We start from the raw sequence: 15,168 nt of genomic DNA, 5'->3' as shown, positions 1-15,168 counted from the left end.
GAGCATGGACAAATCGTGAGACACGACGGCACTGAGTCGCCGCTGCGGCAGATCGCGTTACAATCTGAAGGAGTCGCCAACGCTGCGGCGGATCGCGTCACTGCGCAACACGAAGATGTACAGCGCCGCGTCGGACAGCGCCAAGGCGGACAGGAAGGCGGCGGAGATGGGCTACGAGGTCGAGGACTGGGCGAACAACGACCTCGGCACGGCCGTCGGCTGGTGGACGAAGAACCGCGGCGACGACGAGGACGAGGAGGCCAAGGCGAAGGACGACCTGCGCGCGGAGCTGCGGCAGCGCGCGACGGCGCGGGGCTCCGAGCCCAAGCTCGTCGCGCCGCTTCGAACGCTCGGCGGCGCGCTGGCCCGCGCGCACAAGTCCGGCGACGCGGCGCGCGTGCGCGACGTCATCGCCGGGCTCGACCGGTGCAAGGTGGACGTGGAGGCGCTGAAAGCGCTGAAGTCCGTGACGCGGCTCCTGGGGGCGCTGCGGAAGTCGGAGCTCGGCGGCGTCGCCGAGCGCGCGCGCGACCTCGTGGCCAAGTGGAAGCGCATCCTGGCCCGCGAGGAGGAGGAGAAGGCGCGGCTCGAGTCGAGGCGCCGCGCCGCCGCCGCGGAGAAGTCCGCGGCGCGACCGCCGGATTAAGAAGAGCTGGATTCTCGTATGTATGATTACTATGCCCAGTAGTAATCCCGCCCTTCTGCGCCTCGAGGTCGTCGTCCGACGGCGGCTCCTCGAAGGCCGCGGGCGGCGGACATCGGGGAGGAATGCGTCCAACAGCGCCTCCTTGAACTTCATATTGCACTTTGACAAATCTACTTCGGCGCCCAGGGACGAGTCATCGTCGTGGACGACGTGCGGTGGCAACGCACCTCGTGCGGTGGCATCGCACCCAGCACCACAACTCGCTTGTTTCATTGCTAAGCCAGGTGACGCGATGCTCACGCGGCTCGCCGGGCGCGGCCGCGCGCTGGGCGCGGCGGCGTCGTCGCCGCGCGCCTACACGCTGCGAGAGGTGCTCGCCCACTGCAGCCTCCCCACGGCGGAGGCCGCGGCGACGACGTACGCGGACGTGAAGGAGCGCTGCGACGAGCAGCTCGCGCGCGTCCGCGCGCTCGAGGCGGCGTCGAAGAAGCCGCGCGGGCTGGCGACGGTCGTCGCGCTCTACTCGGGCGTCGTCGACGAGCTCGAGGCCGCGGGCGGCCTCGTCGGCGGTGTCGGCGAGGACCTCGTCGCGGTGCACCGCGCGCTGGTCTCCGTCGAGCAGCGCCACGCGCTCTTCGGGCCGTCGGTCGTCGACGCGCTCAAGGAGGGCGCCATCGACGAGTCGCAGGCGGCGCTCGCGGAGGACTGCCTCGCGGCGCACATCGGCGCGTCGCTCCTGCTGCGGAACCACCTCGCGGCGCACGCGCCGGAGCTCGAGAACCCGGGCGGGTCCGCGACGCCGGACCGGGGCGTCGGCGCCGCCCGCGAGCGCGCGAGCGTCGCGGCCGCGGTCGACGCGGCCGCGACCGAGGCCGTCATGCTCACCGAGTACGCCTACGACCTCCTGGAGCCCCCCGTCGTCGCCGTTTCCGGGGGCGACGTCTCGGCCTTCTGTGTGCCGCACCACGTGACCTACGTCGTCCACGAGCTCCTCAAGAACGCCCTCGTGGCGACGGTCGAGCGGCGCATCCGCGACCACGGCCGCGACGCCGACGACGACGACTTCCCCCTGAGCCCCGTCGAGGTCGCGCTCGCCGCGGGCGACGGCGAGGTCGTCGTCGAGGTCACGGACCGCGGGGGCGGCATGCCCGAGGACGCGATCGCCGCCTGCCTCGCCCTGCGGCCCGGCCTCGCGCGCTACGACCGCCTCGACGACCCGGGCGGCAGCTACAACAGCGGGTCCCTCGCGCCCGTCTCCGGCGTCGGCATGGGCCTGCCGATGGCGAAGCTCTACGCGCGCCACTTCGGCGGCGGCCTCCGCCTCGCCTCGGACCTCGGCGCGGGGACGACGACCGCGACGGTCTCCCTCCCCACCGACGTCGGGACGCCCGAGGCCCTCCCGCCCCCGCCGCCGGCGGCGAACACCCCCTGGGGTCGACGGTAGGCAGGATCATGTCCGGGCTTCCAGATCGTCTGTTCCGTGGAAGTTTGTTTGATAAGCGCCGGGCCTCTCTCTTTAACTGCCTATTTGAGTGAGCGCTCGCAGGCGACTCGCAGGCAGCCGTTCTAGATCTAGCTGAGCGGACAGTCAACTCCCCCCGAAGAGCGCCCGCGACCAAGCGACGAGCATCTAAGTGCAAGAATGCTTTTTTCATAAAAAAACAACAAAGTGATGACGATGATGGGTGCAAGCATATAGTGGGATGCACTCGTAGCTGCAGAAACCAATGCACAGCAGCGTTTCGCGCCGCCGGCGCGCCGCGGCGGCCAGCGCGGACCTGCGCCACAACAGCGCGCAGCGGCGGAGCGGCGGCCGGTGGTACGCGTGGCTCGTCGCGCTGCTGGGGCTCGGCTACGTCGCGGCGCTCGTCGGCTTCCGCGCCCTGCACGGCCGCGCGGCGGCGGCGCCGCCGAGCTCCTACTTCGTGCTGCCGCCGCCGGAGCCGTGGTCGCCGGCCGCGGCCGACGTCGTCGCGGCGGCGCTCGAGGCTCCGGGTCCCGCGGCCGCCGCCGCCGCGACGGCCGCGCCGACGGCCGCCGCGGGCGACGAGGCGACGGTCAACGAGGCGCTCGCCGAGCTCGGCGTCGCGGCGCCGGCCGCCGCGGCGACGACCGCGCACGGCCGCCAGAACAACCGCGACACGATCTTCGTCGCGGGCCTCCCGATGAGCGGGTCCGACGCGGTCGCGGAGCTCGTCGCCGCGGGCCGGGGCGCCGCCGCCGCGACGGCGGCGACGTGGAGCGAGGCCGAGGGCCGCGCGCTGCGCCGCGAGGCCGTCGTGCGCGTGCCCGGCGCGCCGCCCGTCGGCGAGAAGGTCTTCGAGGGCCTCGCGGCCGCGACGGCGCGCGCGGGCGGCCGCGCGACGTTCGTCGTCGTGCTGCGCCACCCCCTGGCCTGGGCCGTGTCCATGGGCCTCGCGCGGCAGATCCAGAGCTCCGAGGCCGGCGGGCCGGGCCACCGCCACGGCCGCGGGCTCACGCCCTTCGGCGACGACGTCGTCTCCGCGTTCGCGTTCTGGATGGAGGCCGTCGAGGCGCTCGTCGGCGAGTGCCTCACGGGCGTCGACTGCGTCGTCGTCCACAGCGAGGCCGCCGTCCACGACGACGTCGCCGCCGCGGTGCTCGCCATGGTGCCGCGCGCGGCCCCCGCGCCGGCGGCGCCCGCGCCCGCGCTGTCGCCGTCCGCCGCGCGCATGCTCGGCGTGGCGTCGAACGCGGCGCTGATCCGCTGCTGGCTGCGCGGCGTGAAGTGGCACCTCGTGCGGCGCGAGTGCGAGCGCGAGCGGGGGCAGTACACGGACGAGGAGAAGCTCGTGGCCACGGCGCGCCACGTGGACTTTTGGACCGTGAAGCGGCGCTACGAGTGCGCCCTCGACGGCTACGGCTACAGCATGCGGTCCTTCGAGTCGCTCCTCTCCTGCAGCAAGCTCTGCCTCGGCGGCGTCGCGGCCGCGCTCGACTCGCCGCCCGTGCAGCTCGAGCTCATCGAGGGCCGCGTCGCCGCGCGGTCCGCGGCCGTGGCCTTCGCCGAGGCCAACGGGTCCATGCCCGTGCGCGGCGCCGCGGGCAAGCGCCTCGTCGGCGACGTCATCGTCGCCTTCTTCAAGGTCTACCACGGCGCGCAGTCCGCGGGCGGCCGCGGCGGCATGTTCATGCGCATGCAGCAGGTCGTCCGGTCGCTGTCCGACGCGGGTTTGACGGTCCACTTCATCTGCCACTGCGAGATGCCGCCGGGCCACCTCCTCGACACGACCTGGGCGCCGGCGGGCACGCGGTTCTACTCCGGCGACACGCAGCAGCAGCTCGACCAGATGCTCCCCTACGCGTGCGGCGGCGAGGCCGACGTGAAGGCGCTCTTCCTCTTCGTGACGTCGCTGACCGTGGACATGCACTTCCGCGCCGCCGTGAAGAAGGCCCAGTACTGGTGGAAGGAGCCGAAGCTCGGGAGCCTGCCCTCGGAGAAGATCAAGGCCCGCGTGCGCGCGCACAGCCCGGGCCTCCGCGTCGTCGCGCTCACCGACGACGTGCACCACATCCGCGCGGCGGAGGCCTTCAAGGACGTCGGCGCGCGGCAGCCGTTGAACGTCGCCTTCATGCTCGCGTGGCTCAAGCGGCGCGAGCTGGCCCTCTACTACGAGGCCGCGGACGTCTTGACGGTGAGCTCCGAGGACGCGGACGCGATCGCCGCGGACCTGGACCTGCTCTACGGGGCGTCGCCGGCCGTCGACGCGGCGCTCGCGGGCCGGTCGCGCGCGCCGCCGCGCGTGTCCTGGGCGCCCTTCGTGCAGACGGACGTCGGCGCGAGCGACGAGCCCGTCGCGGGCGCGCTCTGGAACAAGACGGGCCTGCTCTACGTGGGCATGCCCCACCCCCTGGCCATCCCCGCCGTGAAATGGTTCGTGCGCGAGGTCCTGCCGCGCCTCGCGGCCGTGCTCGAGGACGAGAAGGGCATGCCGAAGGACTTCGTGGACTCCCACGCGACGCTCCACCTCGCGGGCGGCGGCCTCGACGCCCACCGCTGGCGCCAGGCCTACCGCGACGCGCCGCGGGCGGCCCAGAGGCGCGTGAAACACGTCGGCGCGCTCAGCGACGAGGAGCTCACGGCGGAGCTCCTCCGGTACCGCCGCGTCTTCGTCGCGCCGCTCTTCAACAACACGGGCATCGCGACGAAGGTCGTCAACGCCATGAGCCACGGGTTGCCCGTCGTGACGACGTCGGGCGGCTGCCGGGGCCTCGGTTTGGACGAGGACGGCGACGTGTTGCTGGTCGCGGACGACGCGCTAACGTTCGCGCGCGCCGTCGCGGATTTGCTCGTGGACGACGCTTTGTGGCGCCGCGTGTCCGAGAACTCCGTGCGCCACGTCGCGGACCACCTCTCCAAGGATTCGCTGACGCGCGTCGTCCGGGGCGTCGTCGCGCGCGCGTTCGACGGCGGCGGGGAACCGCCGGAGGACGCCGCGGAGAGGCCCCCCGGGCTCGTCTACGCGCCGCTCGCGGACCTGCCGCGCGCGCGGGACGGTCCCCTGGCCGTCGACGCGTCCTGCGCGGCGCTCGACGGCGCCCTGTCGAACCCGTCCATCGCGACGGTGGGCGGCGCGGATTTGTTCGCCGCGCGGCTCTCGCGGCCGCGCGGCGCGGGCGACGAAACCGTCGGCTTCGACGCGCGCCTCGTCGTCGGCGCCGTGGAGCGCGGCGCGCTGTCGCGCTGCGTCGCGTCGGACCCCATCGCCGACGCGGGCTTCGCGTCCTGCGGGGGCTCGAAGTCGCCCTACGGCGTCCGCTTCGTCGACGAGCCGCGGCTCTTCGGCTGGCGCGGCGAGCCCTGGGTGCTCTTCGCCGGTCGGCCCACGTGCAACGCGCGCGGCGGCGGCTGCGCCTGGTGCACGTCGGACCTGCAGATCCTCCAGTACCTCGCGCGGGTCGGCCCGGACGGCGCGCTCGCGGCGCCGCCGCTGCCCGTCGCGTCGACGCGCGACGCGCTCGGCAGCGTCCAGCGCGCCTTCACGCCCTTCGTCGGCGGCGACGCGCTCTACCTCGTCTCGGCCCTCGAGCCCCACGTCGTCCTGCGGGTGAACGCGACCGCGGAGGCGCGGGGCGGCGCGCGCGTCGCGGCAGCGGAGCGCGCGGCGATCTCGTCCGCGGACCGGCTCTGGGCCGACGTCCGCGCGCTCGACGGCGGCTGCCGCACGCGGCCGCCGCTCCTCGGCGCGACGCCGGCGGTGCTCCTGGACCGGCCGCGGCCGCCGGCCTGGCCGGCGACGCGCCGCGTCCGCGGCCGGCCGACGTCCGTGGCGTCCGCGGGTCTGCGGGACTACGGCGAGCCCGCGGGCTACTACCTCGCCGTCGTCCGCGTCCACGCCGAGCTCGGCTGCCTGCGCTTCTACGAGCACTACGCCTACGCGTTCGACGCCGCGCCGCCGTTCGCGGTCCTCGCGCGGTCCGCGCGGCCCCTGCCGCTCGCCGCGCGGTCCTTCGCGGCCGCGCGCGGCGGCGAGTGCCGCGCGGCCGAGTCCTGGCGCGTCGCCACGGGCCGCGCCAAGTTCGCCGCCGGCGCGACGGCGAACGGCACGCACCTCGCCGTCTCCTACAGCGCGGGCGCGGACTGGACGCCCCGCGTCTGGACCGCGCCCCTCGACGACGTCGAGGCCGCGCTCGTCGCCGTCGCGCCGCGCCTCGACGACCTGCTCGTCGCCTGCGACGGCGGCTCGGACTGCGCGGTGCTCGCGGCCCACGGCGACGCGTGCGCCGCGGAGCGCGGGAGTCGACGATAAGCGCATTACTCGCCCCGCCGCGCGGCGGCCGCCGCGTCCTGCCGCGCGACCTCGGCCTGCACGGCGGCCATGACGGGCTGCACCTTCCACAGCGTGTAGAGGCCGGCGAGCGCGGCCGCGGCGATCACGACCGGGCCGCCGGGCGGGAACGCCGTCGCCGCCTCGAGCGCCGACGCGCCGTCGACCGCGTTCGCCTGCCCGTTGCTGACGACCAGCGCGACCGTGAGGATTCCCGACAGCTTCGCCTCGCCGGCCTGGAGCAGCAGCGACTTGTCGCCGTCGCTGCCCGTCGCGCGGAGAGGGAGCGAACGGAAGGATGCTGCTGTTCGAGGCGCGACGAGGCTTGCGCCCTGGCAGACGATGACGAGGGCGCAGACGCCGCGAAGGAGCGCTGCTGAGCGCATCGTGGTCGCGTCGTCGGCGGCGGCGGCGCGGTACGCCGAGTCGTGGCGTTACAGGTTATTGTTGCCGCCAACGATCCGGCGTTTTCTATGCCTTCTCGGGCTGCCCGAGCAAGGCTGGCCGCGTGATTTTTGGCCGCACGCGTCGGCGGCCGTGACGGTGGAGGTCATGTTCCTCTTCCGCGGCGACGTCACCGCGTGCACGAATCCCTGCGACGCGGAGGAGGGCTCCGAGACCCACTTCGACGACATCGAGGACGTCGACGTCGACGGCGTCGCCGGCGGTTCCGAGGACGTGCGCGGGCGGCATCGGCGGCGGCGCCTGGTGCCCGGGGCGCGGCGGCGGCGGCGGCGGCGGGCGGCGCCGGACACGCCCGTGGAGCTCGACGAGCACGACATCAAGGCGCGGGGCGCGGAGGAGGCCGCGCGGATTCTGGAATACGACGCGAACCGCGACGGCAAGATCAGCGCGGAGGAGATGAAGGACATGCGGGCCGACGAGGCCATGGGCATCCAGCAGAGCGTGCTGCGGGACGTCGCGGACCGCTTCGACAGTTTGGACGAGTACAAGTCGAAGCTCGTCGCGCTGACGGTGCTCTGCGTCTTCGTCCTCGTCTACGCGTCCGCGCTCTACATGCAGGCCGACGTCAAGGTCAAGTTCGACCTGACGACGACGCTGTTGGACTCGCTCGCGCCGACGGACCCGGCGACGGGCGAGTACGCGAGTACCTTCGACAGCGTCGACGCGATCTACGAGTGGATCGACGAGACGTTCTTGGAGACGTACTGGCAGAACCCGCAGTGCGGCGACAACGCGTGCTACCTGCCGGAGGAGTACCCGGCCATGTTCGCCTACGGCTGCCAGGCGGACTGCGGCGTCCAGACGCAGACGACGAAGGTCGCGGTCCGCGCGACGGCGCGCTACGACTACGACAAGCGGCGCGCGTACCAGGACGACGACGACGCGACGTTCATCGTCTCGTCCGAGGCGTCCGAGGCGACGTTCGTCGACGCGACGTCTTTCCAGATCTGCTCCAGCGGCCCGAACATGGGCGTGGACCTGCTGACGGGCGAGACGATCTGCTGGAGCGACCCGGCGGTGTCGTTCGAGGAGAGCGCGCAGTCGCGGCTGTTCGTCTACGACGTGCCCGACGGCGAGTGGACCATCTCCTGGGACGCGCCGCTCGGGGCCATGGACGTGGAGATTTTAGTGAACTACACGGACGGCGGCTTCAACGACACGCTCTCCCGCAAGTACTCGTCCTACGAGCACTGCCCCGCGCTCCCGACGAAGTTCGCGCCCACGCGGGACGAGGGCGCCGTGGGGCCCTTCCCGCTCGTCGACGAGTTCTCCCAGCCGCCGGCCCTGGAGAACTACGTCGCGCCGGAGAACGTCCACGGCTCGCCGGACTGCGCGCCGGGCGAGCGCCACACGGCCGTGCTGCTCGCGACGCAGGCGGCGACGTACGTCTGCGCGTCCGTGACGAGCCGCTACGCCGAGGGCGACTACGGCGTCTTCACGAATCTGACGCACGTGAGCTACGGCGACGCGCTCGTCGGGGACCGCGACCGCTACGACTGCTACCCGGACCACGACGAGGCCGCGTGCCTCGAGAGCGGCGCGCCGGGCGACTGCTGCGCGGCGCCGGGGACGGGCTCCTGCGACGCGGGCTTCGAGGTGGGACACCAGTTCAGCGCCTGCCACGCCCCCGACGACGTCGCCAAGGAGTCGACGTACCTCTACACGTGCTGCCACCCGAGCTACGAGTCGCTCCCGGCGGCGCCGGAGCCCGTCGACGTCGCGGAGCTCGCCCTGCCGGACGACATGACGCCCCTCGAGGCGCCCTACTACTACTGGGTCGACGAGTCCTGCGACGACGCGACGCTGCGCAAGATCACGGTGGCCGTCTACGTGCCACAGCCCGGGTCGGAGAGCCAGTGCGACCCGGGCGACGCCGTCGACGTCGACACGGGCTGGGCGTCCGTCGACTACCGGCGCTGCCCCGCGGGCGTCGACCACCTCGACGACGCGCAGTGCACGTCCGTCTACTACTTCCTCGTGGAGGCGCTCGTGTCGGGCCTCAACTACGTCGACCTCTGCGTGCCCGCCGTCGACGACTACGCGTGCGAGGACAACCTGCTCGAGTCCTACGTCCAGGACCCCTTCGACACGCTCTGGTACACCCAGGACGACAACGTCTGCGGCGAAGACTGGGACGACGCCGACGAGGGCCACGTCGTCGTGAAGCTGGCGTCGTTCGGGACGTGGTTCGCGGACGCGCGCGCGTGGGTCGTCGACGCAGACGGCGGCTGCCCGCTCGCGGACGTCGCGGGCGCGGCGGCGACGCCCCAGGATGCGCGCTACCGCGAGGGCCCCGACTTTGCGTATTTCACGTCGCTGGGCTACTCCTTCGACCTCCAGATGTTCAATCTGGAGGTGAACACGACGGCCGCGGCCCGGGCCTGCGACGTCCCGGGCCTCGAGGTCAAGATGGACGCGGCGCACGGCACCTGGCGCCTGTCCTCCTACCAGAGGGCCTACCAGGCCCTCGACCTCGCCGGCGCGGCCGTGTCCGCGCCGCCCGCGCGCTACCCCCTCCGCGAGGAGGCGTCGCTCGCGACGATGGGCACGCCGGACAACGGCGACGGCATGACGTCCAACGGCGACATCTGGTCCGTCGTGCACGTCTGCGGGTCCAACGACACGTCGACCGTCTTCGACTTCGACTGGAACTTCCTCCCCGAGTCCGCGACGGACGCGGACTTTTCGACGGGCCGCGCGTGGGTCATCGACGGCGAGACGCTCTGCGGGCCGGGCTCCGCGCGGCTCTTCTACGCCGGCGACGAGCAGAACTTCTTCGAGGACGCGGCGTCCTTCGTCGGCGGCTCGACGGCGCTCGCGTCGACGAACGCGGCCGCGGCCTACAACAACTTCACGAGCCCGGGCTACCCGCTCGCGTACACGAAGCTCCAGTACACGCACCCGACGGCCCAGCAGTGCGCCGACCCCTGGGAGAGCTACCGGGACATGGACGCGGCCTACGTCTACGCCTACGAGGAGCCCCTCCTCATGCAGACGCTCGTCGAGTCCGGCGTCGCCGCCGCGGGCTCGGACGCGATCGCGTTCAAGGACGGCGCGGCCTGCCCCGACGACGCGCCCGTGGAGCTCGTGCTGTCCCTCATCTTCCCCGCGGGCTACGGCGACCTCCAGGTCCACGTCTCCGCGGGCTCCCACGGCCAGTACGTGTCGCGGCTCCAGGCGTCGCCGTCGCAGGACCCGGACGCGGACGGCCGCGCGTTCCCGGAGGGCCACCTGTCCAAGTGGTGCGCGCGGGCGGGCAACTACACGCTCCACGTCTACACGGGCTCGGGCACGGGCGACTACGGGTCCATCGACGGCACCGTGGCCCTGTCCTACGTGGACGCGGACGCGACGAGCTGCCTCGTCTCCGCGTACGTGTCCGGCACGACCGTCAAGTTCCTGCCCGAGGCCTACGCGGGCGAGTTCTACGAGTCCGACGACGACGGCGACGACTACTACGCCTACGGCGACGACGGCGACGACGACTGGTGGGGCAGCGAGCGCACGTCGGGCGCGCCGTCGCGCGACTTCGACGTCGTCGGGGGCAAGAACCGCGGCGCGGGCTGCGACGCGCTCGTGGCCCCGTCGGGCACGCTCAAGTCAGGATGGGTCGGCTGCCCGCGCGCCCAGCGCTACCGCATCGTCGCCCAGACCGCGGACGCCGTCGACGGCGCGTCGCTGCGGCTCTGGTACTACGGCTCGAACTTCAACAAGAGCCGGGACATGTCGATGGCGCTGGACATGTCGCCCATGATGAACCGGACCACGAGGCCGCCGACGGGCGCGCCGACGGCCGCCGCGGCCTCGACGACCGACAAATTCGCGCAGCAGACGACCGAGGAGGCGACGGACGACGCCGTCGCGTACGCGACGCCGAACGTGACGCGAGAGATCGTCATGGGGAGCCTCCGCGACGCCTTCGCGGCGCGGAGCAACTACACGGACGAGTGGTGCCTCGACGACGGCGCCTACCACCTCGAGGCCTACGACGCGTCGGGCGCCGGCTGGGCCGGCGGCACGCTGTCGCTCTACGACGAGTCGAACTGCCTCTTAGCGCAGCTCGCGCCCGAGGCCTTCGACGCGGGCCCCTTCAGCGGGTCGGTCTACGCCTTCGACGTGGCCATGGGCGGCGACGACGACGACGCCCCGCGGAACTGCCAGGTGCCGACGCCCTACTGGGACCCGAACCTGTGGTGCCCCTACGACGACGACCTGCTGGCGACGTGCGCGCGGACGTACGCGGGGCCCGAGTGGCGCAACGGCTTCGACGACTCGGAGAACCCCATCTGCAGCTCGGTCTGCGCCCAGCCCGCCTGCGTGCGGAAAACGCTCGACGCCTACGGGCCGCCGGACGTCGACTACGGCTGCTGCGACTTCGAGGCGGCCGCGGATCGCACGTTCACGGTCGACTCCTACGGCTTCACCTACCTCGACGACGAGGGCGCGGTCATGGACGCCAACTCGGGCGTGCCCGTGATCCCCGACGAGGCGCGGGAGCGCTTCGTCGCGACGCGGAACCGCATCCTCGTCGGCCTCGTGCTCCAGCAGACGCGGAACAGCGAGCGCGGCTGCTCCGTCTACGGCCACGAGGAGAAGCTCTACGACATGTGCCGCGGCTCGCAGCGGTCCGAGGAGCGCTTCGGCATCGACTCCGTCTTCGTGCGCGACAGCACGCTCTACAACGCGTACGGCGACGGCATCCAGAACGCGATCGGCGTCAACAAGTCCGCGTACTCGCGGAGCTGCCTCCCGCCGGGCTGCGGCGACTTCTACGCCGCCGACGAGCTCATGGACTCGGGCAAGGCCTACGGTTTTAGTTTTGTGAACCTGGACAAGACGAAGGCGCTGCCCGCGGAGAAGGCGCGGCTCAACGCGTACGAGGGCTACCCGCTCATCTTCGACGTCAACGTGGGCTACGACCGGTCCCAGGAGCTGCTGACCTACGTCCGCGAGGGGTCCTACGTCGACTACTACACGGACACGCTGCGCGTCGAGCTCGTGACCTTCAACGGCGAGGTCAACATGTACGCGTCGACGCTCTTCGAGATCACGTTCACCGAGGAGGGCCAGATCGACCTCTACAGCTACGTGCGCACGGTGGGCATGAGCCAGTACAAGTGGACGGACCCGGACAACCGGCTGCGCATCTTCCTGGAGCTCATCTTCGTGACCATGTTCTCCGTGACGATGTACTTCGAGATGCGCGAGTTCGCGTCCATCGTCTGGCACACGGGCAGCGCCATGGGCTACCTCAAGTCGTTCTGGAACTATATTGATATCTTGTCCATCGTCTTCAACATCACGTGCATCCTCAACTGGTACCTCTACCAGCGGCGCTGCAACCACTTCAAGATCGACGCGCGCTACGACATCTACAGCTCGCTGTCGCTCCTCGCGAACATGTTCCACCTCCGGGACGGCGGCGCGGGCCTCGAGGAGGCGACGAAGGCCCTCGTGCGCCTCGACAACCTCTTCGAGCTCTACGCGCAGTACAACGTCTACAACGGCCTCAACATCATCCTCATCCTCATGCGGTTCCTGAACGCGTCGGACTTCCAGCCCAAGCTGGGCATCCTGACGCGGACCTTCTCGCGCGCGGCGGGCGACCTCGGCCACTTCTTCCTCATCCTGTCCATCATCGTCGGCGGCTTCGCCTTCATGGGCCACCTCCTCTTCGGCGCGGACGTGTCCTACTTCTCGACCGTGCCGACGTCGCTCCTCTCGTGCGTCAACATCATGGTCTACGGCGACACGTCGAGCAGCGAGGCCATGCTCGAGTCGGGCAAGGACCCGGCCCTGGCGCTCCTCTTCCACCTCCTCTACTCCTTCCTCGTCGTGCTCGTGCTCGTCAACATCGTCCTCGCCATCATCGTCGACAACTTCGAGAAGGCGAACGGCACGCGGCACAAGGCCAAGTCCGTCGTCTACGACTTCTACACGCTCTTCCAGGACCTCGAGATCAAGTACCGGGGCCACATCATGGGCGACGTGGCCGCGCGCAAGGAGGCGCTCCGCGTGCTCCAGTCGGCCGTCGACCGCGTCGGCGAGGTCGACGGCGCCCCCGCGAGCCTCCACGGCGCGCCGCGCCGCGGCTCCCTCACGGCCCAGCACAACCGGGCGTCGGCCCACGACGCGCGGCCCCTGCCGACGACGGAGCTCGGCGACGTCGAATTCACCGAGGGCGCCTTCGAGCGGCTCCTCGACGAGGCGCAGCGCGGCGGCGGCGCGCGCGACGGCGGCGACGACAAGCCCGCGCTGGAGAAGCAGCCGTCGGCGCAGTTCTGGAAGAAGAGCAAGAAGAAGAAGCCCGTGGACACGCACAAGCTCGCGCGCACGGTCTTCGCCAAGAAGGAGGAGCTCGGCCGCATGATCATCGACGACGACGACGAGGGCAGCGACGCGGAGCTCGAGGACATCGTCAAGGAGGCCGACGTCCGCACGCGCGCCTTCGAGGACCGCATCGACGCGAAGATCGCGCACCTCCAGGCCTCCGTCGACGCCCTCGTCGGTCTGCGCGGCGCGCCGGCGGCGGCGGCGGCGAAGCCCAAGCTCCCCCGGGCCAAAAAGCCCGGGCCCCGCGCCCACGTGACGAACGCGAACGAGGTCGACGGCATCAACCGCCTCCTCAACGTCGCGCTCCAGGGCAACCCGCCCGACCGCGACTACATCGCCGAGCTCCGGGCGCGGCGCACGTTCCTCATCTCGGGCTCGCCGCCCGTCGCGGCGCGCTCCGCGGAGGAGGACGACCCGCCCGGCGGCGAGAGCGGCGACGAGGAGGACTACTAGGCTCACACATAAGGAGAACTACGAGGCTCACACATAAGTCGCCGTTACGCGACGACGTCGTCGAACTTCGCCGGCTCGACGGAGCCGAGGCTCAGGGGCGTGTCGGGCTGCGGGAAGGACCGGCGCGCGTTCGGCGTGCTCAGGGAGAGGGGCCGCGACAGGGGCGTCGACGCCGTGCAGCGCAGCGTCCCCGTCGCGCCGCCCAGGCCCAGCCGGATCTCGAGGTTCTTGTTCTTCTCGGCGCCGAGCACGGAGTACTCCGACGTCGGGCCCGCGTCGCGCTTCGACGGCGTCGCCGTCGCCTTGCGGCTCGGCCGCCGCGGCAGCGCGCGGCTCAGGGGCAGCCGGCCGGGCTCGGCGAAGGGCGCCGCGTTCGTGAAGTCCTGGGTCTGGGGCAGGGGCGCCCGCTTGAGGGGGCTCGGGCCCTCGCGGCGCGCGCCGGGCGGCGCGGTCCGCGTCGTCGGCCACGCGGGCGCGTCGCGCGCGACGACGGCGAACGCGTGCTTGCCCCCCGGCAGCGCGAACCAGGCCTTGGGCCGCTTGGCCCTCTTCGGGAGGGGCTGGGAGCTCCGGGGCCGCATCTCCTCGCCGGCGAGCGTCGGCACGCTGTAGGACCCCGAGAACGTCGGCGTCGTGTAGAGCGTCGACGTCGGGTCGCCCGTCGGCGGCGGCGGCTCGCCCTCGCTCACCTGGAGCGAGCCCGTGCCCGGGTCGTCCTCGATGCCCGCGGCGGCGTCGTCGAAGAGCTGCGTGAGGTTGAACGTGTCGGAGCCGCGCGTGTCCCTGGTCGCGACGGTCGTCGCGCCGCCGCGGCCTCCGGCGAGCGCGCGGCGCGCCGCGAGGCGCATCGCGCGCTCGTGGTCCCGGTACCAGAGGTGGCGCGTCGTCGTGTTCTCCGCGCGGAAGTGGCCCAGCTCCCGCTCGAGCGCGTCCCACGCGCGCGCGTCGTCGCCGGGGTCCCGGGACCGGAGCGAGCCCGCCGACGCGCCGGACGGTCGCGCGGGCGGCGGCGCCGCGGGCGCGGGCGCGGGCGCCGGGCGCCAGGCGCCCGCGCGGTGCGTCGCGGCGCTCGTCGCCGGCCGCGGCTGGGCCGCGAGCGTGACGCAGGGCGCGTCCTGGAGGCTGTGTGGAAATCAACCACTGGTTTGGGGGGTCCTGACCAAACTTCAGAATTCTCTAGCTCGGTCAAATCGAAGTCGATTCGGCTGATTTTTGGACGGATCGATTGCTCTCGTCGAGTTCTCGAAGCACAGCAGAAAGCCTTGCGTCGAAACGGTCGCGTACACTAACATTGAAGTCGGGTTGAAGATTTGATTTCCACACAGCCTGGAGCCGGGCCCAGGACGCGGACGGCGCGCGGCCGTACGCGTTCTGCGTCGCGATGGCCGCGGGCGGCGCGACGACGAAGGCCGGGTCCAGCGCCGCGTCGGCGGAGAAGAGGGACACGACGCCGCCCCGCGCCGGCGGCAGCGCCGCGGCGGG

At 72.1% G+C, this 15,168-nt stretch overlaps 1 protein-coding gene across 1 annotated transcript; it reads left to right on the top strand.

Moving 5' to 3' along the window:
• Positions 1–115: 115 nt before the first annotated feature.
• On the top strand, positions 116–13,686 carry AURANDRAFT_64612 (hypothetical protein; the record flags this gene model as incomplete). The annotated part of the gene is made up of 5 exons (XM_009039534.1): positions 116–621; positions 686–687; positions 931–2,086; positions 2,382–6,386; positions 6,876–13,686. The coding sequence occupies 5 exons, from the start codon at positions 116–118 to the stop codon at positions 13,684–13,686; spliced, it is 12,480 nt and encodes a 4,159-aa protein (XP_009037782.1).
• Positions 13,687–15,168: the final 1,482 nt, after the last annotated feature.

This window comes from Aureococcus anophagefferens (genome assembly GCF_000186865.1).
Source record: "Aureococcus anophagefferens unplaced genomic scaffold AURANscaffold_11, whole genome shotgun sequence".
In the NCBI taxonomy this organism is placed as follows: Eukaryota; class Pelagophyceae; order Pelagomonadales; family Pelagomonadaceae; genus Aureococcus; species Aureococcus anophagefferens.
Note: the sequence above shows the minus strand (reverse complement) of the source record. Positions and strands in the feature narration are given on the sequence as shown.